Below are 22,957 nucleotides of genomic sequence, written 5' to 3'. Positions count from 1 at the left end.
TTTAGGGAAAAAGGCTCTTGGTGGATGCTCCTTGAGTGAGAAGCCAGAGCTGACAGTTCTTATCAGGACATCAGGCACATCCCAGGTAAGGGGTAACTTCATCTCTCTGCACCACTGGAAAGCCATCAAGTCCAAGCTTGAGTTTAGGATTGCCACAGATGATTGCCCCCGCTGACATGTCTGTGCACAGACAGAAGGTTGTTCCCTTAATTGCTTTCAGTCATTACATAAAGGCTGTCAGTGAGGAGCTGGAGCTACTCAGAAGTTTTAATTCTGGCCTGACATGGTGGTATTGTCCTGGCCCTCACACGTCTGTGGGCCTCCCTCTGCAGGAGGTGGCTTTTGTTGCTCCAGGCTGACTCCTCCTCCTGAGAAGTTGTTCTCCCCATCAAGGTGACATTGAGGAACGATGGTGAAACACGTCACTGAGGAGGAGGAGGAGAAGCACTCAGTGAGGAACTGTGACTCGGGAGTGCTGTTATCCCATATCACCAGGGTCTTTTCCCAAAGGGGTATCAGCGACCCTCCAGATTTACCCATGGCCTCATCCCCTTAGTCCTGTGGGGAAGTCACTTTCTCCTAAGCAGCAGCAGCCAGAAAAATTCGTGATGTGCAGCTTTTGTTGCAGGCGTGGTACCAACCTACGGCTTCTAGAGCCCAGGGAGACTGAGCTGCATGGATGCAGGGCCAGACCCCAAAGAGGGTGGGCGAGGGGGCTGAGATAAGCAGGTCACCACGCTCTGTCCTTTCCCCCTCACCAAACAGAGGTCTTAATCGCATCTGCTGGAGTGCGTAGTACCTGCACTTATCACATCTTGAACACCCCAGTTTCTCAGGTGCTATAAATTGAGTCATTCTTCCCAAAAGTTGCATAGAGCTGCTCTCTGTGTTCACACAATAGCTTCAATGGAGCTCCTCAGGGGGTTGGAAGTAGAGGGTTTAGACGCAGGTCGAAGCCCTGAAGTTGTGACGTTGGCAGGACTATTACAGACCATGCAGTGGCAAGGCAGAAGCCAGGAGAGGACTTTGAGGGCTGCCCATCACCCTCTTTGCCAATTTTTCAGCAGAGGAAGATTCTTCTTTGTGCTTTTTGCAAGTTGGAGAGTGGAGAGAGTTGTCTTGTGAAGGTGTGTACTTAATTTGGTGTAGCAAAAATTAATTGTAGCTTCCCGCTGAAGGGGGCAGCTAGTGGGATTGTTAGAGTGCGACTGTCATGCGAATGCATAGCAATGAAATGCAGCTGTCCTCTTAAAAAAGGCAGCCTGTTTTGCCAGGTACTTGCTCTGTTTTGGACGTTGGCAACAGCTTTCTTTTGTGTTGTGAAACACAGATTACTGGGGCAAAAATGATGGAAAGGAGGGGTTTGTATTTGGAAATGCACATACCATGCAGTCTGAGGAAGGGGTTTGAGCTTACAATCTTATCTTCTGGAGTGTGGCACTGGAGATTGGGGAAACTTGGTGGAGTCATTTGTAATAATGTTTGTATTAAACATCCAGATTTGTTGGGGGACAGTGGGGACCATCTCGAACAGAGACGCCCATGCCCTGACTATTCCAGCAGGGATGCTCAGTGCTTCCAAAATATCTTGTCCTCCTGAGGTGTGCTAACCTCAGCTACAAGAACGTGAAGACACCCTTAAATATCGGATACTTTCTTTAAAAAGACATCTAAATGGACCTTGCCCAGAACGTGTTCTTGTGCTGAGTGTGTTCTGCTTCACATTTGTCATTCATGCAGAAGATGTAATGGAGGAGTGAGCTGCTGGACTGGATTTAGACGATGCTAGAAATTTTTCATGATGCTACAAGAAGATGGTGCTTCTGAGGTCTTTAGCTTTGATAGTGCCTTTTCAGGGAGCTTGTGAGTAAATGCCTCATCTCAGCTATTGATGGGGCAAGGCTGGCAGTTAAGTTCTCTACAAGGGCAGTTGTTTTACCCAAAAATTGGAGGTCAGTGATAGCCTTTCCTTTACCTCCCATTGCCTTCTGACATTGTGACAAAGCACTGATCATTAGATCTGGCAAAGCACCTCGGCAGAACAAGGATGATGCTTCAGTCTGGGGTGTAATTTGCATAAAATAGGTTTAATGACTTCCATCTCTCTAATATGCACTGAAAGCAGCTGCACTGGACAGATATAACCCGACAATCAGTGCAATGTGTCAGCTGCACTACAGCGTTAGCCTGCTTGGTGAGACGTACCTGTATTTAACAAATAGGATGGCCAAAGGAAGGCTAATTTGTGTATTTTTTTTTAGCAATGAGCAGATATGAAAGAACTTCTGATTGAGAGGCTTGATGGAGTCTTTGAGCTTAGGTCTAAGCGAACGGAAATTTTCAACCCGGCAAATGCAGCTGGATGAATAATTTGTAGTGAATAATCTACCCGATGGCTCTCACCGCATTTAGGATTGACAGCAAACACATCACAATTTTAATTATTGGGAATGATTTGCTGAAATATTCAGGAGCTATTTTTGGTTCCTGCAGACTGTGCATGGAAAAGTTAGCTATTTAAAAGCCAGACTCCTTTTTTGCCGAGCTCCTGGCTGGTCTCCTTGTTCCATGCAGAGCGTCTGCAAACAGGACAGCGGGATTGCTTGCATCCTGATTTGAATAATCCCAGTGACAATTTCACACGTGGGAGCCTTAAAAATAATAATAAAAACATCGTGCAAGACTTCCTACCCAAACACTCAGCAGAAAAGGTGTGAGAAGGTCTGGGGCAGGGCTGATTTGTTGGCTCTGGAGGCACTTGTGCTGAGGGGTTTCCATGCAACCAGGATGGGAATCTGCAAAGTAGAGAATGGAGGCTTTTGGAGAGGTGGGGAAGGCTTTACAAAAATGAATATTCCTCCCTCTCCTGTACTTTTCCCAGCTTTGAGGAAGTCAGAACCTGGGGACTGGCCATCAGCGCGTCAGGCAGGGCGTTTGATGTTTGAGTTGTGCATGAGTGAGGCCATGCACTAATCCCATGGCTCCTACTATAGGGACTTTACCAACAGGGCTGGTTCACCCAATCTGCTGGACACAGTTTTTTGCCCTCTGGACCCTCATCCCCCCTTTTCTCCTCCCCATGGTGTGGTACCACCTCTACACAGCCCCTCCATCTCACTAGGAGGTTGTGCGCTGCCCACGGCCCCAGGGGAGTGTTGGCCTGGGGGCCATGCAGGCACCACGGGGAAAATCAGGGAGAGGCAAGCCTCTTCCCGAGGGGCAGGGCGAGAGTAACACGAAATATGAGTTTCCCTTCTCACCTGCAAAGAAATCGAGGTGGAATCTTTGAGAAAGGAACGGATGGGGGTGAGTAAAAACGTGGCTTTCCTGAATAACTGAAACAGCGAGAGGAAGGTAAGGAGAGCTGCAGGTGCAGATCAGGCTGCTCTGTCTGGGCTCCGGTTAGCTGCTCTCTAAAATGTTTTGCTACCCTCTGGTGGCTTTCCGAGGACTTGTGTGGTACAGTTTTCATTCCTTGTTCAGTCCCCTGCCAACTTTTTATAGGAGATGCATTGAGAAACCCAGATCTGACGAGGGAGGTTATTTTTGCTGATTCCAAAGCACTGGTACAAAAACAATGGGAAGGCAGCTTTGGTTTGTTCTTCTTTTTCCTTTTGTTTATATCCAGTCTCTTTTAGCCTAGCATTACAGCTGCAAAGATGGCTTGGCCAGGGAGCTAAAATGAAAGAAGAGCTTCGTACCTAGGCTGGCTGTGCCGTGGGACTGTTCAGTGTTTGGGACTGACGCTGGCTTTGTGACCCTGCAGAAAGCAAACCCGCGTCCTCTGCGGCTGAGCAGAGGACACAAACTGAGCACTGGTGATGTCAGTAACAGCAAAACTCCCGTGATCCGTGAGCCCAGAATAGGTCCTATTCAGCCTGGTGCAGGGCAGTGCTCACAGCTCCATCTTCCTGTCGCCGTGCTTTGGTCTTTGTTGTTCAGTGACTTCTTGTTTATTTTCCCTTTTCCATCTTCCCCGCTCTCTAATTGATTCTGTGTCATGGCCTCGTGGCAGAGGAGTCATAGGTAGGGATTTAAAGGGCGGTGGTTTGGCAGATTTTACAAGAAGCTCCACCCAGGCATTAATTCCTGGGTTATGGGGTCAGAGAGGCTCTTGTGATCTTCTCAGGCTGAGCTCCTGCAGAGAGCAAGCGGCAAGACTGCCCTCGATTGACTCCTGCTTGAAGTGCAGCGTCGAACAGAGAAAACATCGCATCTCGATTTAAAATTGTCCAGCGGTGGAAGATTCACCGTGTTAAATTGTTCCAGTGCTTTATCACCTTCACTCTTCTCGTTTCTTAGCTCCTAGAGCTCCTAGCCTTGGGTTTTCTTGTTTCTTTGTGAGCTTGAAAAGCCGCGTGTTGCCAAAACTGTGCCTTGCGTAGGGAGGACTCGTGGGTTTGGTCAAGTGGTCAGCCAGGCAGAGCTTTGAAAGGTGCCTTGGTTGTAAGAAGCAAAAAGTTGTTAACTAAAAAGGTCCAGGGTGTGAGGCTGGCATCTGATGGCACCAACCCACTGCACAGAAGGCACAAAAAATAAAAATAAAGGCACTGCTGGGAAGTACGTGCGCTTTTCCCTAATGCATATCTGCACTGGGTGTTTCTATAGTTCCCGTATTTGAAACATGCAGGGAGGATTTATAAGGGTTTTCTGAGGAGATCTAATTGCAAGAGCATTGCAGAGACTGGGTTTGACAAGAGATGCTGTGAAATATAAGAGCTTTTTTTGTTTTGAGTGTTTTTTGTAAATCAGCTGCGCTGAGGCCCTTTGAGATGCAGGCTGCCACGTTGAGCAGCAGGATTGTTGGTAGCTTCTTGCACCACTGCAAATCACCGTACGTTTAAAGCCCGCTCCATCCATCTCCCAGCCTGGCAGAGCTTCGGGGTGGAGAGCAGCCAGCGCCTGTTGTGCTGGTAGCAGGATTTAGCCTACAAAAACCCAGAGACAGAAGAAGACCAGAAGGCTGGTGGGGCAGTAAACACAACGAGAAGGCCACCTTAAAGGGAAAAAAGTGGTGGTAGGTTTTTTTTTTCAGTCCTCTCTTCCCAAGAAGCGGTATTGTGGCAGGACAGAAGTGCCAACCTCAGCGTCTCTGTACAAGATTTGTTAGCCTTCTACACAGCTGCCGTGGGAACAGCTCTGCTGCTGGTGTTCAACATCCCCAATACATCCCCAATCTGTCTTCTGGTGTTGATGCTTTCCAAAACCGATGACACATCCTGAGTTAATGCCAGTAGTCGTAGGTACGTCTTACACCATCTTTTGCAGCAAGATGCAAGCTTGTTTGGGCTGTGTTAAGGGCTGGTTGGACTCAGTCTGGTTCAAGACTGCAGGCTGTGTAATTGCTTGGGTGTCGGAGTTGCTCCAGTCTCCCAGCAGCCCTAAACTAAGTGCAGCGCTCTGCTGATACGGCTGCGAGGAATTTCTGATAGGAAACAGTTCACATCCATCCCACTCAGGGAAACATCTTCCTTGGATTTTTTTTTTGTCTGGATTTTTCTGCAGTTGGATCAGCAGGAAAATGCTTTTTCAGCTGTGATCACTGAGGTTCCTGGAAGATTGTTTTTGTGCAAACCTCTTCCCTCGCTTCTTGTATAAGAGGACATTAGAAATGGAGATCTGAAAAAAAAAAAAAAAAACCACACACACAAAACAACAGAGAAAGTGTTGCATCACCTATCAAAAGGAAAAGAAATCAGATGATGAAAAGGAAAAGAGGTCTCTGTCCTTAACAGTCTTTCCATCGCATTTGGAAACAAAGCTGGCAATGGTTAGGAAAGAACAACCCCATCCAAAAGCTTCACCAGCTGGGTTTGGATCCTGAGAACTGGGAGGGAAAACACACCCCCGAAGCTCCGCTCCTCCCTGTTTTCCAGGGCACTGCACCCTCAGCTGACTTTCCCAAAAGGCACTTTGGGGATGTAGCCTACATCTCTGGAAGGAACAGAATGGGGAACATGTCTCTGCTAATGAAGGCTGCAGCCAGAAATAAGAGTTCTGGAAGAGGAAAAGTAGGTTAAAAGCAGCCAGCAACGGAAAGCAGCTGAAGCTGGAGTGGGCTAAAGAGCTCTTGAGCATCAGACGGCGAATGGCTTTGCCTCCCTCCAAATTCCCAGGTAGTGCAGCCCTGGCAGACTGACAGGGCTTCTGGGGTGACTTGTCACAAGATGTTCAGCTTGTTGTTTTTTCTCCCCTTAGCTTTTTATTTTTAGTTGAGTTCTCCCACTTACCACATGCTGCAGTGACCCCTACTGCTGCCAGCAGCGAAGGGCCCATCTCCGTGCAATTATTACGCTCAGGGAAAGTACTTCATGTAGGTTTATAAACAGCAGCCCTTATACTGGCCAAGCCAGCGTGTGCTCATCTTCATCGATCCTAAGTCAATGTGAGCACCCCTGAGGGAAATGCAAACTGGCCTCGGCAAGAATCCCACATCAAACATCCCTTGGTAAGAACAATATCAAGGAAGAAATCGTGGGGTACCACAGGCGTGAGCCAACGGTTTCTACAAGGTGAGGACCTATGTGAGGAACCAAGATGGCAGGAATAGAAGGAAGAAATTTTAAAATGAGATTATCCAAGCACGGCTGTCTCCATCCCTGACAGCCCAGTGTTTTCCCAGTGACTTGTTCCCAGGAATGGGCCTGTTCTCATTTTAGCTGCTCAGGGGCTGTCCCACAGGCTGGAGCAGATGTCAGCTCAGAGGTTGCTCTTGATTATTAATTTACTCTGCCTTAATGGAGGCCCATTACCAGGCGCCTCCCTGATGGTGTGCAAGTAAAGCTGGCATCTCTGCTGAGAAATGTGCCCTCTTCTTTTGGTTCAGGTGAGAGGGCAAAGAGGCAGCTCTGGAACCCTCCTGTCTGAGCCTGGAGATGTTTCTCCAGGAGTCAGGGTGCAGCTGGCCAGAGGCTCAGACCCCTTTTAGCAGCTTCTTCAATAGGTCCTTTGGGCAGTCTGTCCCATGAGAGCTTCATCCTGAGAAGGATCCTTCTCCTTTCACCCTCTTTGCCCTGCATGGAGCGCTGTTGGACCAGAGCACTTCTGTGTGATGCTGAGTTGCTTATGGCTTCATTACGGCTTGATGCTGAGCGCAAGGGAATGAAAAGCAGCTGATGTGGCTGTGACCCCTGCAGGGGGAAGGAAAGAAAGCCTCCTGGGAGTTGCCCTTTCCATTCCTCACACCCTCAAATGCCATGTGCTGCCTGGCACTGCGCTCAGGGCTCTGCTGTCCTGAGAAATGAAGAGCGAAGCTTGTCTTTTACAACGAGCTGCTCCAGCGGGCCTTGAGCCAGGATGAGCTGGGACAGAGGGAAGCTGTGGCTTGGGCGGGATGTCTCCTGCTGCGTGCTTGTTTTCCTTGCAGACCTCCCATTGCTTCTGTCCCTGGCACAGGAGCCCCACTCAGCCCCACGAGGACCTCCTGGGGCCGTGCAGTGATTGCACCACAGCCGGGAGCGCTGAGCCGGCACTCTGCTAGATTTGGTGGTGGTCCATGGGTTTATGTGTGATGTGAGAGCATGTTCAGAACATTTTTGTTTTGACTGGACGTTTTCCCCCATTTATGCTACTGAACGTGTAGGACACAGCTGTGGGAACAGGGAGCGGTGGCTGTGGTGCCCCTTGCTCCTGGCAAGAAGTAGTGCATGGGTCTGGGCAGCACTGGGGATGGCTGAGGTCTGCACTTCTGGTTTTTGATCCTGCATGGGCTTCCTTATCTCAGGGTTGCAAGGCACTGGACAGGATTCCTAAAATGTAGTACTGCCATCACGTGGCACTTGTTTGGATGATGTCTGTGGCTCTTCTGGTGTGGGCAGGCACAAGGCTAACGCAGGGCTGGCTGGAGGTCAGGTAGCTCCAGCTGCTGAGGAAAGAAGGATTTTTACCTCCCCATAGGGGTGCAGGGCTTCCCAGGGGCTGATAATCAGTCTGAGCAGCGGCAGAGCAAGGCCATTACCAAGCATGTCACAAGGCAGCAGTGGCTCCTGGCCCTGGGAGCTGGCGATGTTACCTGTCACTGGCATGATTACTGCAAAGCAGCGTTACGAACTTTCAGCAGATTTGGGGCCTTTCTTAAATCCCCAAGCCGTTACGTAAGAATCACAACCTGACATAGTTATTTTCTGGTCCTGATGGCTGCAGAGAAACGCTAACAACAGCAACCTTAAAAGACCTGAGGCAAAGGCAGGGAAGAACCCCAAAGATGTTACCTGGCTTTGTTTTTATTGCCCCAGCAGAGGATGGAGGAGGTGGCTCTGCCTCGTGGCTGGCAGTGTCCGGGGTGGCTAACATCGACGGTTTGTCCTAAAAGCATGAGCAGCCCAACCTCTCCTCTTTCCTGCACGCATGTCAAATGTTGTGTGAGAAACTTGTGGGAACGTTTTGCTTTGATAAGGTCAAAGTCTCTCACCGAGACTTTTTCATCATGTTGTCAACCGAAGTATTTCGGCAAAGTTGAAATAATTTAGAAAATGTCACTTTAAGGAAAAGCGAGTGTTGATTTTTGGACCTCTTTGGAGCATCTGCCCCAAACAAAAGCAGTGGCGGTCCCTGAGAGAGGAGGTTCTGAGGATCTTTCTTTCTCTCTTGCACTCTGGTGAGGATGGCACTACGTGAGAGATGTTTTCCAAAAGGAATTTTCCCAGCCACAAAATCCTCTAAACTAAGCTCATGGAAAAAACATGCAATGGGAGGCCAAGATTTTCCAGGTTGGCTTTTCTAAAGGTCTCATAAATCCAGTGTTCAATTCTCTCGATACATGAACTTTCCAGTACATGTATAGGTGCATTATAACTACTCTGTAATATTATTATTTAATGCCCAGCTTCTGTCATTTCTTTGCCATGAGGACAAGCAGGGACAACCTGCGTGTGGGTCTGGCAAAGCCCCCGCAGCCGTAGCGATGCTGCACTGGAGGAGCTGGGAGCTGTGAGCTCCAGAGGAGGGGTCTTGCCAGTGCAATCGAGGTTTTAAATGTGTCTTTAGCTGCAGTGACCAGCTAATGAGCAAGGGTCTGAGCTGTTGTGCCCTGGTAGCAACTTCACTGGGGTCTAAGGAGCTGTGAACTGGAGCGGAAAGCGTTTCTTGTACCGTCGCTCCCAAGGGGGGAGTTGGGCAAGTACTTGTCCGGATGAGACTGTGCTACACATACACGTGTCCTGTCGGTGTGCCTGAACAAACAGCACCGGAGCTCGGAGTGTCCCTGGAAGCAGGCAGATGGGCAGGCTCGTAATGCCTGACCCCAGGGGCACGCCAACATCGCAGGGGGGTTGCTGCCGGGCAGGGGGAGCTGGCTCCTCGCAGAGGTGGTCTGCCACACTCACCCTGAGAAAATCTTTATGAAGCCTGCCAGCCTTTCCCTGTGAGAGGGATGGATTAGCTGTGTGCTCTTAAATGAGGAAAGGGGCCTGCCAGTTGCTCACATGTCACGCAGCAGGTCGGGGATGAACCAAGAGCGTGTTCTGGATGAACTTAGAAGATGCAACAACGCTGAAGGAGAAGTTCCAGCATTGGCTTCATTTCAGCAGTCACCTGCTCAAGGTGTCCCAAGCGCCGCTGGCTGGGGACTTGCCTGCCTCCGGGCCCCTTGGCACAGCGGCGAGCTGTTGCCCTCTAAGCATGGGTCATGTCTCAGGCAAAGCTGTCGCTGCCTGTTATGGATTAATAACCTTAATTACCGGGGTGCCGTGGGTCAGAACTTCCCAGCGCTCGCTGTATTATGGCTCTTTAATCTGCTTTTCTCTCTCATGATCTCCGAGCCCGGAGGGATCAGCAGACGGGGAGATCTCCCGCCTTCCTGCTCGCTTTTCCCTCGTGAGAGGCTGCAGAGACTGGTCGGATGGGGAGCAGAGCTGGCAGAAATCACACCCAGCAAGGAGGGCACCTCTGGAAGGTGCTTCTGCAACTCTTGGGTGTGAAGCACAATGGGGCAATGCCTGGGGGTTGTGCTGGAATTCAGCCACCTGCAAGAAATCAGAGCCCCTCACCCCACAGGGGGCTGGCAGTCAGGTGTGATCGGCTAGGGAAGAGCCGGGGGGATCCTGCCTTCTGAGTTCTCTCATCTGGGTAAACGTGATCCAGCTGAAGTCATGAACTTGGATTTTGAAGATGTTCCCCCCACTGAGGGGTCCCTTCAAAGAGAACGGGTCAGGTCTGAGGAGTGGGGAAACTACCAGAGGAGGGAGAGACATCTGCGGTCCAGCATGGTCCTAACTGCTCTTGAAGAGCAAGGGGATGGAGAGGAGGTAGATTGCCAAACAGAACAAAATCACTTGGAGGAAGGAAAGCAGAACTGAGCAGGAAAGAGCTGTAGAAGAATCTCCTGAAACTGAGTGTCTGGTGAGCTAACAGCAGCATAAAGTCAGGGGTGCAGGGTAAAGCACCCACGGATGAAACAAATTATTCATGGTCATTAATGGTAGGGGTTGCTCCTGGGGTTGTTTCCTCTTTGGTAGAAGACCTCAGAGAAGCTGTGGATCTGTCTGAAAGTGCTAGCTCAGCAGAAGCAAGCAGAAGTTACTGGGAAAGGTACAGAGCAAATGGGAGCTCTCATTGCACTACACTAGACATCGCCGGTGTGCTCGCACCTCGAATACTGCGTACAGCTCTAGTTCTCCTCCTCAAACAAACAACAAATAAAAGGGAACAGTGACAAGGTCAGCAGAGCATATGGAAGAGCTGCTGCCCGGGGAGAGATGAAACAGATTAGGCATTTTCAGCGTCTTCAGAAATGAAACAATTGAGAAGGGAAATACGGTGGAGGCGTCTAAAGCCATGACTGTCACGGAGAACATGAAATTACCATTTCACGGTGTAACTACTAAGGTGAGCATTAAATGGAGCTTCCGAGAAGCCGTTTTAAACTAATGAAAGCTTCTCCCAGTGCATGATTAACCTGTAGAGCTTCTTGCCAAAAGACAGGGAGGAGACCAACAGTATTACTGGCTTCAAAAACCAATTACAAAAATTTGTTGTGGAGAAATCGATCAAGGGTTTTTAAATGCATTGTGAGACATCCCGTGGATGAGGGAATCGCAGAGCTGCAGGGCACTGGCAGTGGGAGGACAGAACAATGTATGGCTGCCCCTTTCTTGCTCTGTTTTCCAGAGCATCCGTTCGAACCCAGTGGCATTACTACCAAAGTATGCCTGGAGAAGTCTTTAAAGTTCCAGCTTCTGAAGTGTCACTGTGCTGAAAAATATCCTGAACAACCACTTTTCACTAACTCTGATTCAAGATATTTGATACAACGCGAGATTTCTTTTTAATGTCTGGAAATGCAACTACTACCTTGAGCTTTTTGTATATCTGAGGATAAACCTATTGAATGATGGAGCCTACGGGACATCTTTATTTATCTGAATCTGCTTTGGTGAGCTGGGAGGGGGCTGAGGTTTCACCAGGCGAGTTTCCCCACCAGCAGCTGGAGTAATTGGGTTGTTCCCATGCATTCACGTGAGCTTTGTTGCTTTCTGAGCATGGAAAGGCAACTAAGAAATTGGTCTTTCTCATCTGATGTACGAAATCGAGCTTTTTTTTTTTTTTCCTCATTTTCCATTTGCTGTCAGAAGGTGTGTGTGTGATATGCTTTTTCCCTGGTAGTTTCCAGCAGAAAATAGCTGCAATCTTTGGCTTATAATGGGCACAATTTTTTACTGGTCAGGAAGAGGCTAATCCTCTCCCTGAATCACCAGACCGAGCAATGACAGGAGATTCCTTACTTACACAAATCGTCCTGTGGCCTTCGGCACCCCCCTGAACTCTTGCTGCAGTTCCCCACCGCCTCTGCACCTCGGTGGAGCTGGGTGAGAAGAAGCTGCGTGTGGTTAGCACGGCTCTACAGCAAGCACTGCTCTTCTGCTACTGCCCTGCCTCACGAAGGGGGGACAAAGGAAGACACGAATACTCAGAGCATTATGATGACAGCAGGATAAGCTCTTGCACTGTAAAGAGATGTAATTTTTTAGCCTGTTCCTGAGCAGGCTTTGCTCAAATGGCTCCTGCAAAGAAAGATGCTGGGAAGAAGTGGTTATGGCTTTGCTGAGGAACATACCCTGAATGATCACAGATGGATCCATGGGGTGAAGGTCGGGAAATGAGCCCCGGGTGCTCCCAGGGAGATGTGTGGGTTTATGAAGGGGGGCAAGGTCTGAGGGCAGTACTGGTGCCAGCCTGAACAAAGCTGCCGGGGCTCATGGGCCATTTCTCACCACATCCACCTGCACTTGGCCAGGAAATGTAATGAGGGCAAAGACTCGCAAAAATGACCTACTTGTGCAGGCTGTTTATCTGCGAACCAGGCACGGCGTTCAAAGGCCTGCAGGTGGTCAATGTAGGTGAAAACAGAAACAGAAGGGACCCAGCACCTTGAAAGATCAGCACCAGCCTTTCTGTGAATACAAGGGGATTGCATTTCCTGCCTGGTCTCTTCTGAGCTTTTGTTGACTTTCTTTTTGGGGCTTTGCTAACTGATAACTCCTGCACATTATGCTATTTTAATACCTAGCAAAGAGCCTTGTCTGCTAAATCACCTTATTTTTCTCTGATCGGAGCACAGTGTATTCCTCTTTTTAGTAGAAGGTATTAATTTAAATTCCATAATCCCAAACATATTCTCGTTTCTGTTCTGTGCTTCAGAAGGCCAATGGCATTTTAATTTAATAAGGGAGAAACACACATGACACTGTGTTCCCTGCAACTGTCTTCTGACCTCAATGAGTCTTTCCCAGCTTTCTTTATGTTCCAGCAAATGCAATCCCTGCTTTTATTGAAGAACTATTGTTCCTAATACCCAGCTTCTACCTGGCAAAACTTAAATATCTGTAACGTTTTCACAGTAACTTTTTAGACGTTATTTTCATTACTATTTAGTAATACAAGTTTATCAGTGGAGCCTTAGCGAGATTTATGTCCCACTAAAAAATCGTCTGAACATATGCTGGCCTTTTGCAGAGAAATAAATTTTATCTTGGTTTGCTTTGGTTTTGGATTAAAATGAGTTAACTTATCTAGCACTATCTTGATTTATGTCAGCTCCCTTTGTCTTTCTAAGTTCCATAAGCTTTGTTTACTGGGAGAACACTTACCTAATTGGGTACATGGTATTACTGAGTGTTTGTGGCATGTACACACTTGAGTCATGCATCACGGTTCCTAAAGAATCATCCTTTGCCGTTTTTATGCTTCCATTTTGCTGTTGAAGCTTACTTAAACCTACTCAGTTTTGAAAGAACGTGTGCTTGTTGCAGTCCTCGTGCCCCTCCTTTAGAAATGCCAAGGAACGCTCGCTCGCTCTTCTCACCGGTTTGATTCTGCTCCCCTTTGCTCTTGTAAGGCAGGATCCGACCCCTTTGGAGCCAGCCTCACGCACAAGTGCTGGCAGATCACAACCTATCAAGCCTGGCTCATCGTTCTGGCTGGATGATGATGGAAACCCCTCAAGGAAATAGGGGTTATTTTATTGGTAGTTTTGTGGATTTTTTCTGAGTAGTTTTTCCGAGAAGTGTTATTTTAATGAACAGAGGTCTCAAACTTCAGCTGCCTGTTGCATTCTAATTTGTTCTTCTTACAGACTTCTGTAGCTTGTCTAATGCACATCTTTGCATGTCCGAGCGATAGCCCCTACCTCTTCCTACGCTGCCTCAACGCAGATAACACCTCAGTGCACCTCTCTCCTGGTACCTGGTGCTGCACTTCAGCGTTGGCATCTCTAAATCAGAGCCCCCTCATTTATGGCTCCACGCTGGCTGCTAAGCAAGGAGGGCACCTTGACTTCAGATCTCGCTGTGCTGTCCTTGATCTGCCAGATCCAGAATTGTTCTCGTCTCAAACACGCTGCTGGGGCACTTGCAGAGACAGGGCTGTTGCTTTTTGTGCCATTACTGAAGTACCCCAGAACCACTGGTTTTGATTTAGGGTTTCACTGCGCAAACTACTTCTGGCCTTGTTTTAGAGGGGCTACAATTTTCCTCACTGATCAGGTACAGCAGAGAAACGAAAGCCATGGGTGGTGGGGAGAGGTAACAGCTGCAATCCCAGTTTGGTGTCAGCCCTGCTAGGGCCTGGTAGTGCTCCCCAAATGCTGTAGAGCAGGCATTGCTGAGGGTTTCAGCTGGAACAAAGGTCCTGGATAAGTGGGGACGTGCAGAGAGAAGGGCGGTTCTCTTTGGCTTTATTCTGTGACTTGGTGAGTTTGCCAGGTCCTGTGTAATATTGTTTATTAATAACTAATCCCTGGCATCTATGCTACTTTGCATCCTTTTAATGGTGCTGAGCTCTATGCTACTGGCTCTGCTTCTAGCTAAGTGCTGTTTTCGGTGTACTAAGTAGGACGGACTGGAAAATAAGAGCTTCCATTTCATGAAACATTTAGCATTTTCATTTTTTGTTTTGTTTTCCTCATGTTTGAGAGGAAAACTGAAACTGTGGGGGTGTTTACTAAGGGCATGAAAGACTGTGGTGCTCTCACAAACACTGGTTTTGCCACAAATCCTCAATAGCCTCTCGCAGAACAACGTTTTTGTTGCTATCCCTGGTTGATGTGCCTTGGTGCTCCAATCTCCAAGTGTTTATAGCTTTTAGTTTTCCATCTTAGTGGGGTTCCCAGTGCTGCAGCCCAGGTGCTGCCTGTGCCTCACTTTTTTTGAGCTGAGGGGCATCCTGCCACGAGTTAACAACGCGGCCTCTGTCCCCATGTGCACACAGAGCGTGATGTGCTAACTGCAGCCCCCAGAAAAACTTCAGTTTTTCTTTTGAATTGTGATGTATTCGGGTGAAAGAGTTCATGGGAGAGGTGGTTGTGTATTTCCCCTTCCCATGGAGGAAGCTTCCCATGCAGGCTGTGTGGGGTGGGTTTTGCACTGAGTAGTTCCATAAATCAGCTCTGGGGAAAGCATCTTTCCCCAGGTGCCTGGTTGTGCCCGGGTCTTGGGCTGCGCAGCTCAAACACTGAGCTTGGAGTAAACCTGGCTGTGATGGGTTAAAAGCAGGGAAAAGAGACCAAAGGCTGAGATTGGGCAGAGAGCCCTCAGCCCCGCGCTGTCGCTGTAGCATCTGCGGGTGGAAGCAAGATGCGTAAGTGGGAAAAAAGGCTCCAGAAGTGGAAACAAGGACCCGTAAGCGACAGGAGGCAGGCCCTGCCTGCAGGCACGGCTGCTAGTGGTGCCCGAAGCCGAGAGGTGTGTCCTGGGCCACCGTGCGGGTCCCGTGCCCGGCGCCGAGCGGGGAGCCCCTGCCCGGCGCTGCCCGAGCCCAGCCCGGGGGCTCCCGGCGCGTCCCCGCTGCCGGCGGGGCCGGGGGGCGCTCCCCGTTCCCGGGGGGGATCCCGAGGGACTTCGGCAGGGAGGAAGAGGAGGGGAAGGGGGGGGGTCCCGGCGGGGGCCGTGCCGGCAGGGGGCAGGGCTGGGAGCCGGCCGCTCGCGTTTCTAGGGCTTGACGTCCTTCCAGCTAGCCCGACCCCCTTCCCGGCGCAGCCTGCCCTTCCCCGGCGGAGAAGTCCCGAGAAGTGGCGGCGGGCCCCCAACCCCCCTTCTCCCCCTTCTTCATCCCCCCTCCTCATCCTCCCCCGGTGCCCGGCCGCGGCGATGGGCCGGGAAGTTTGGGGCCGAGGGGGGCTCCCGGCGCCCCGCCGCTGAGTGCCGGCCGCTCCGGGGCCGGTCCCTTTTCCGAGCAGCGGGAGGGCGCCACAAAGTGAAATCCATGAGGATTCTCGGGCTTCTCCTGGAGAAAGGCTCGCATATGCTGCAGTGTCTCTGTGGAAGGCGCCTGAGATCCAGCAACAGCCCAGGTGGGGAGCGCGCGTCCTTGTCCCCGCCGCCCTCGGCTCCCAGCCCGGGCGCCGCTCGGCCTGGACTGGCCCCGTTTCCTCGCCCTCCTCATCCCCTTTCTCCTCCTCCCTTTCCTCCTCCTCCTCCTCCTCCTCCTTCTCCCACAGGTGCCCGGGATCTGTCCGTGGTGCTGACCCCAAAGCTTCGGCCCGGTGCCTTCCCCTCCTGACCTGGCTCCCCCATCCCACCGGCAGCCCCCTCTCGGGTCTCTCTCCTCCCTGCAGAGCCCTCTCCTCATGAGCAGCCCCTCATGTGTGTGTCCCCCACCCCATCTGGGACCCCCACCATAAGCGTTAAGCCCTGGTCAGCTTAGGGCTGAGCTTCCCCAGGGTGCTCCCAGCCCCACAAGACTCTGGTGTGGGGCTGGGCGCTCTGCAAGAGCTCCCCATCCCCTTTGTTTGCAGTACCAGTGTTTGCTTGGAGGGTGTTGGACGTCTTCTAGAGTGGGGATGCCCCGAGGAGCAAAGGGAACCCCCTGGCTGCCTCCGATGGGGGTGGGAGGCTCCCAGCCTGTCAGGGAAGGAGCATGGCTAGAGGCTGTACGAGGATGGGGCGCTCAGTGGGGTGAAGGGCTGGAGATGTGCTTGATCCTGAGTTGTAGTAAAGTGGTGTTTGAAGAGGGGATGAAGTATACGAGTGCCTTGGGTTGGTATGGTACCTCTCCTGAGTTTTAGGGTGATCTTACAGAAGTCCTATCAGTGGTGTCTCTGCAGCTTCCTTTGTGCTGTGCATGTTTCAAGAGTCTGCCTTTCCCTTTCTACAACACTGGGTAAACAGTAATGGAAAGAAACTCCGTGTTGTTGTTATTATTTAAGATTTGTAGAAGTTATAAAGCTCAGCCTGCTGCTTTGAGCTTGACTGGGTTTCAGTGCCTGGTTGGCTTTCTGCTGGATCTGCCTATTGAACCCTGACCATTGCAATCTTTGGGCACCGGATGCTTACAAGGATGTCTTTATAGTATCATTTTGTAATGCTGATGTTGTTTCCTTGTGAGAGATCTCAGCCTCGTGAGAGAGATTTTTCCACACCTCCCGCATAAGCACTCGCTGTTACTCAGGGAAGAGACGGGCGGTGTTTGGGGAGCTGCTGCTGGGGCGGCCTGGCTTCCTTCTGGCCTTGCTAAGGAGCATCTGTGGCAGCCTCTGACTTCAGTGCACCAGGAGCTGGTTGTAGTGTCCTGACAGTTACCCTCTTTCAATGGTTTGGCTTTTCTGATGGATCCCGTGCTAAGACATGATTGATGGATATGTAGTGACCAAATCTTTCCTCATTTCTTCTGCAAAGAGTGATACTGGACATTGTATAGTCTGTGTTTCATGATGCTGTGCTACAAAGAGGCCTATAAAACCCCACGGGAACTCTCTCCTGTCATTATGTCCAGCTGGCCCCGTTCTCCAGGTACTGGGCCCAAACCACCACAAGGCCACCAAGGGACCGCTCCAGCTGTGTCGTGTTGCTTTGAATCAGGCTGCTCAAATATGTTTCATCTTCCTGGCTGCATTTGTTGCCTTTCCATTGGGGTTGGACTTGAATTTTTTAAAAATATGAAAATTTGGGGGGAAAAAAAAAGAAAGCTGCCGCCTATGAGGAGCTGTCTGGGCCTGCTGGAGGAGAGAGCTCCTTGCTACTGCTTCGAAAAGTCAGCATGCCTCAGGAAATAGGTACATGCGCCTGCAACAGCCCTTGAACGTGTGGCATTGTGCCTAGTGGGACTACGCCCGTCAGAGATGTAAACCACCATAAGAATGATAAATTACAGGAGAGGAAGGACCACGGAATCACAGGCTACAACAGCAACGGCGTGAAGTGCTGTGAGCTACTTCCATGCCCTTGATCATCTTGTCTGGGGAGTTGTACTGATAGTTTGGCACAACCACCTGGCCATTTGGCCTTTTGTGCGCTCAGGTTACCCAACAGATTGATCAAGACCTTCAGCCTCCTTCTACCTTCATTTTCTTTCATGAAAACAAGTCATAAGGATATAAACGCGTGCTTGAAGTCAGATTCATACTTGTGTGTGGTGCTGACTCAGAGCCCTCGACCACTCCTGAGTGACAGCAACTAAGGCATAATACTTCAAAGAAAAACAGCGAAACACTGAAGGTGGTTGTAGAGTGCTGTGCAGCTCTGTTGTGATGCTAGCAAAAATCTTAGCAAGATTTTTGTTAGCACTCTGCTGAGACACCCCACCTCCACTCGTAGCTGTCTCTAGCCTGCTGTTTTCTTATGCTTCGCTTCTGAGGTCTGCTGCCACTCGTCTCAGCCTGTGCAGGGGCAGACTTCTCTGGTTGTTGGAGCAGCACCTCGCAAAATGTGGTTTAATGGGTCCCTACGGTACCACAGCAGTGCAAGTAATTCATAGCAGTACGGAACAAGAGATTTATTTCTAATCCCTTGTGGATTTCTTTGCAAGTATTTTGGCACAGCAATGTCCTGTCTCATCTTCCATGCACATCACTTGTTATCTCACTTTCACAACTCGTGAGCTGACTGATTGTATTGCACGTGCAGAGTTATTTCCCTTCTGGATGATATCATAATTAATTTTGTTAAATCTTTATTTCTTGGCTAATTTATTTTCTCTGCTAATAAATTTCCCCATTTGCTTGGGATGTGCAGTTTGCCAGAATCACTTTTGCTTTTAGCTTCTAAGTCAACATAACAAAATAGATTGCTACAATGCTAGGCTTGAGATAAACATCTGATAACCACTGAGTCAGAGATATAACTGTGACTGTAGTTATGAAAAAACATTGCAGATGACCAGTACCTGGTTTGCAGGGACTTGATGTAAAAAAAGTACTAATTACACTAGTAGGAGCATGAAAACTTCTCCTGGTGAATATTTCAGCCCTCGTCTGTAAGACCTAGTGTTTGGCTGTTCAAGGGGTTCTGTCTTTTGCCTGTTCTGCACTAGGCTCCTGTACAGACTCCTGTCTGGGTGCATTATTGCTAAAACCACAGATATTTCTCATGTCGTCTCATCAGCTGGAATGAAAGCACCTAGCAGCAACATTTTCAGCTTTGTTTTCAGTACTAGAGGCCTTGCTGTGTCCAGAGACCAATCTATTTTCAAACCTCTGGGTAAAAAGTACCTCTCGGTTTAAATCCCCATTCTGCAAATCGATGCCTCCAGTAGAAATTAAGATCATATTGAAAGTAACCCCTGAACTCGGCCTCACTGGGACTCTAACACTGGTAAAATTTGGAGATGCTCCTGGAAATATGCTGATTGATGCTGGCTTTATGGCAGATTAAAATGCTGTCTGGCACAGAGTGTCTTTATATTTCTCCATGCATCACAACACTAAGCCTGATATTTGGGGCAGTAGCAATGAGCATTCTGTCTAGGTAGGCAAGGTCAGCTTGTGGCTCTGCTATTCGCCTGTCTGTTACTCCCCGTACACATCTCTGCATTTGTCCTGAGACTATCTGGGGCACTGCCATAATGTGCCTGCACTTGCAGATGCAAAAGGGCTCACACACGTAGGATGTAAAATTGCATGTTCAAGATTAACGTTGGGCTTACAAGCAAAACTGACGGGCCTTGTTTTGCTTGGCGTTCCTTGTTGAGCTTGTGCAGTGATCTGTGCGTGTGTGGCAGCTCAGAGCACTGTGTGTGCGTTTTGGGGGGAGATGGGAAGGGGACTTGGTGAGCTGAAGGCTGGTCACAGGGCTGAGAAGTGATGCTGTTGCACTGGGGATCATCGGCATCTTTCCTTTCCTGCCACAGCTCCCTTACCTGCCGCTGTTCAAAGTGTGTCAGTGTCCCTGTGTGCATTCTGCTCAGGCTCCCCCATCCCGTTGTGTGTCTTTGCAAAGTGAAATGCTTACTGACCAGTGGAAATGAAGTGCATGTGCTGTTGCAGGGTAATTCCTATTGTTGACATTCATGTGCTAGCTGGAATAATACCTTTGTCTGATTTAGTTTAATTCATCCGGGAGATGAATTAAGCAAAACTATGAAAATTCTTTTTTATTTTGTAATAGGAGCACTCCTCTAGGGTATTATTCAAGAATAGCTATAGCATTTTAAATCCCCGCTTTCCTTTATTCTGAAGTAACCTTCCCATGTAGACATACGCTGAGTATCTCTCCTGGAAACTGTGGTGCTGGGGTACCTCTGGCCTGTCTGAGCTACCAACAATGACTTTGGTAGAGTTCTTACTTGGTGAGACTGCTTGGCATGCAGAAGTTCAGAGATATAGTTTGCAATGATTTTAAAGATCATACATCTAACTTTTTCTTAGCGTTCATAGCCAGGTAAATGTAGCTATGTGAAGGAAAGTCTTCAGTTTCACGCAGGGCTTTACATTTCACTTTGCGATAAAATTTTTCAGAAATCTTCAAAAGCAAAGGTGGGGCTGGTGGCTTCCTGGGTGTGAGGTGTGTGGCTGGTGGCCAGGTGGCTGGGCTCCAGAGCTGGGAGTCTGGAACTGGGAGCCTTCAGTGACTCTTCTGGGTCTGAAACTTCTCTGGGTCCAACCAGAGCACCACTGACGCTGAATATTTGTGAAATGCTTTATTTTGGTGAATGAACAGCTTCAGGCAAAGTAAGCGTCATCTGAGTTTTCTTAGGAAGCTGGAATCAGGGTGAGAGGCAATTCTCTGAAGCAAAGGTAGGCTGCTTTGTGGCACTTGTCATTGAGAGTTTTACAGGGTTTTGCAAAGGAGGGAAGTTTAACTTTTTCACCTCCCAAACTAAACTAAGGCAGAGGAAGAATTTGAGTTTAAACACTATGGGCAATTGTGACACACTACAAACTCTAAGTCTGTGTGGGAAATGCTAACCAAAAAGTTTGTGAAAGATTTTTTCTACTTTTCCACTGGTTTTCCTGAATAACTGTGTACACAAATTCTGTCTTGTGTTACTGCTTTTCCAATGTGAAAGTAACAAAATAATCCACGCTCATAAGCAGATGCTTGAAACAGCTGACTTTCAGAGCAAAAGCTTTCAACATAAGAGCTGTGTGAAGATCATTAGGTCACGTCCACTCCAAGACCAAGGAGTTTTTCCAGACCGGGGTCTCAGTTCAGCGAACTGTTTAAGTGCACTCTTAACGCATGCACCTACTCCCATTTTAAGATAATCTTGTGCTTAGCAGAGTCATTGCTTTAGGTGAGTGGCTTTCAACCTTTTCTAACAGGCATCATCCCTAAATTTCTTCCTGTTTATCCAACTAATTTGATATCACTGATGGTAGGCTTGCTTTCTGTTTTGCTTTTTTTTCTGGAGGTATTCACAACTAGTTGCAAAGCACTGTTCGTTAAAAAAACAAATCCCATGGCTTTGTTTGTGAGAATGACCTGCTGCTCATTTACTTATTTTGTTCCCAAATCAGTTCACTTCTCCTCACCCAGCCTCTGCTGTTGCTTACCAGAAGGAAACTATTCCTTTTTTACTGGCCAAACTGCTGCTTGTCGTAGACGTTTACAGCCAGGTGGTAGAGATATCATCAACAGTTCAGCAGGCTTTGAGAGCGAAATGAGATTGCTTATGAGATGGTAGTACACAGGGCTTTCAATTGTACGAAGAGATGTTTGCCTAAAAGGCCTCTAAATAGATTCTGCCCCTCGGAGGAAAAAAGATGCGTAACATTTAATAATAAAAATAGCGTTTCTTCCCTTAGCCTGAAACGGCATGGAAGGAGGTAATCATGTTTTGTACGGCGAAGCATTTTTCTAAATGGCACGGTTGTGCCTTTCGAGTATTGTGGCTGCGATTGGCTGCCGGGCCCATTTGCATGTGCTCAATTGCGGTCCTGGAGATCTGTGACAGCGAGGCAGCAAAGCCAGGCTCAGCTGGGAGCATGGAAGCTGCTGCTAATTTAGTGATGAGCCACCCACGGGCCCAGCGTGAGTCATTAGCATTGTTTTGTTTCCCAGCTTCGGCACTGAATGCTTCCAGGATCCAAGCTGGGGATTATCTCTGGAGTTGTATTTATTCCCTCAAAGCTTTGTTTGTTTCAGATAAGAGGGAAAAATTCCATTCTGCAACCCATGCAATAATTAATTGTTCCCTTATTAGCGTCCCCTTCCTGCTTTAATGTGCATTCACAGCCCTTTGGTCACTTGAAAGCTCACTCGTGCATGACACTGCGATTGTGCTGCTCCATCCTCGTGCTGCCTCATGCACCGAGGGGACGGTGGGCAGCAGCAAGCACGGCAAGAAGTGGCTCCATCAGAGCTGAGCTGGGCAATCATTGCTCTTGGTTCTTTTTATGTGCCCCAGTACTTTCCCAGCAACTCTTTTTAAGTCATAGCTGTGCACGGGAGCAGCTGGAGCATCCTGTTTGTTCCAGGTCAGGAGTGCACTGGCCCTATCCCCAGGTGGCACACCTGGTTCCCTCTTGCTGAGATTGCTCATGCTCCTGGAGAAAGAACAAGAAAATCCCCTGCCCCATGCTGTTATCATGGCAAATCCAATCAGTTTGGTCCCAGATTTTAGCCCGTCTCCCACACTGCCTTCTCAAACAGGCTTCTGTGGTGTGCCAGGGACCAGGCAAGTGTGCCTGGGACAGCTGGGCAGGGTACAGAGGAAGTGTCCGGGAGCAGGAAAATTGGCTCTGTGTGGGCATACAAAAACGTGGAAAAGTGTTTTGAATGCAAGATTTGGATACACACTGGGTGGGGAAGACATGGACAGCGTGGGAGGGATACACGAACATGGGGATAGAAGGAGGGACTCTCGCCAAGGGAAGAGGGATGGAGAAGGTGGGGCTTGTAATGAAATCAGCTTTAAAAAATCTTACTAGGTATGTTGTGCTGTCTTTGTGGCTAAGTGCCCAACTTTCTGCCTTAGTCTAGGGATTTTCAGGGTGGGGGAGTGTGCTGGGGAGACTCCAGGTGTGCAAGAAGGGAGGGGCAGGCCTCAGCAGCCTGCCCTATGGGGTGTGGGGTGGAGCTGGCCATGCTTAAACAGAGCTTTTGAACTGGAAAAGCAGAAGGACCAGAAGGGTCTGGACTCCCACAGTGATGATACTGAAATGTCTCAGTGGTGGTACATCTAGAAATGACTGCTGGAAAGGAGTTGCCGAGTCCCGTATGCTGCAAATTCCTTCTCAACTTCTGCATATCCTCTTTTGTTGAAAGGTGAAATGAAAACCAAACCAAACAATCACTGGCAGCCTGAT

General features: G+C 49.1%; 1 protein-coding gene across 4 annotated transcripts in view; it reads left to right on the top strand.

Annotated features, from left to right (window-relative positions):
• Window positions 1-22,957, top strand: part of FGF12 (fibroblast growth factor 12) — a 223,109-nt gene that overhangs the window by 78,054 nt on the left and 122,098 nt on the right. The window contains exon 1 of one of the 4 annotated variants that reach the window (XM_068691763.1): window positions 15,633-15,784. The exons of the other annotated variants lie outside the window; for them this stretch is intronic. Within the exon in view, the coding sequence (XP_068547864.1) occupies window positions 15,697-15,784 (88 nt within the window). The 5' untranslated portion in view covers window positions 15,633-15,696. Of the gene's footprint in view, window positions 1-15,632; window positions 15,785-22,957 lie in introns of those variants that run through there. 4 annotated transcript variants of the gene reach the window in all.

This window comes from Anas acuta, chromosome 9 (assembly GCF_963932015.1).
Source record: "Anas acuta chromosome 9, bAnaAcu1.1, whole genome shotgun sequence".
Classification (NCBI taxonomy): domain Eukaryota; kingdom Metazoa; phylum Chordata; class Aves; order Anseriformes; family Anatidae; genus Anas; species Anas acuta.
The sequence above is the reverse complement of the archived record's forward strand: the minus strand, read 5'-3'. Positions and strand labels throughout refer to the sequence as shown.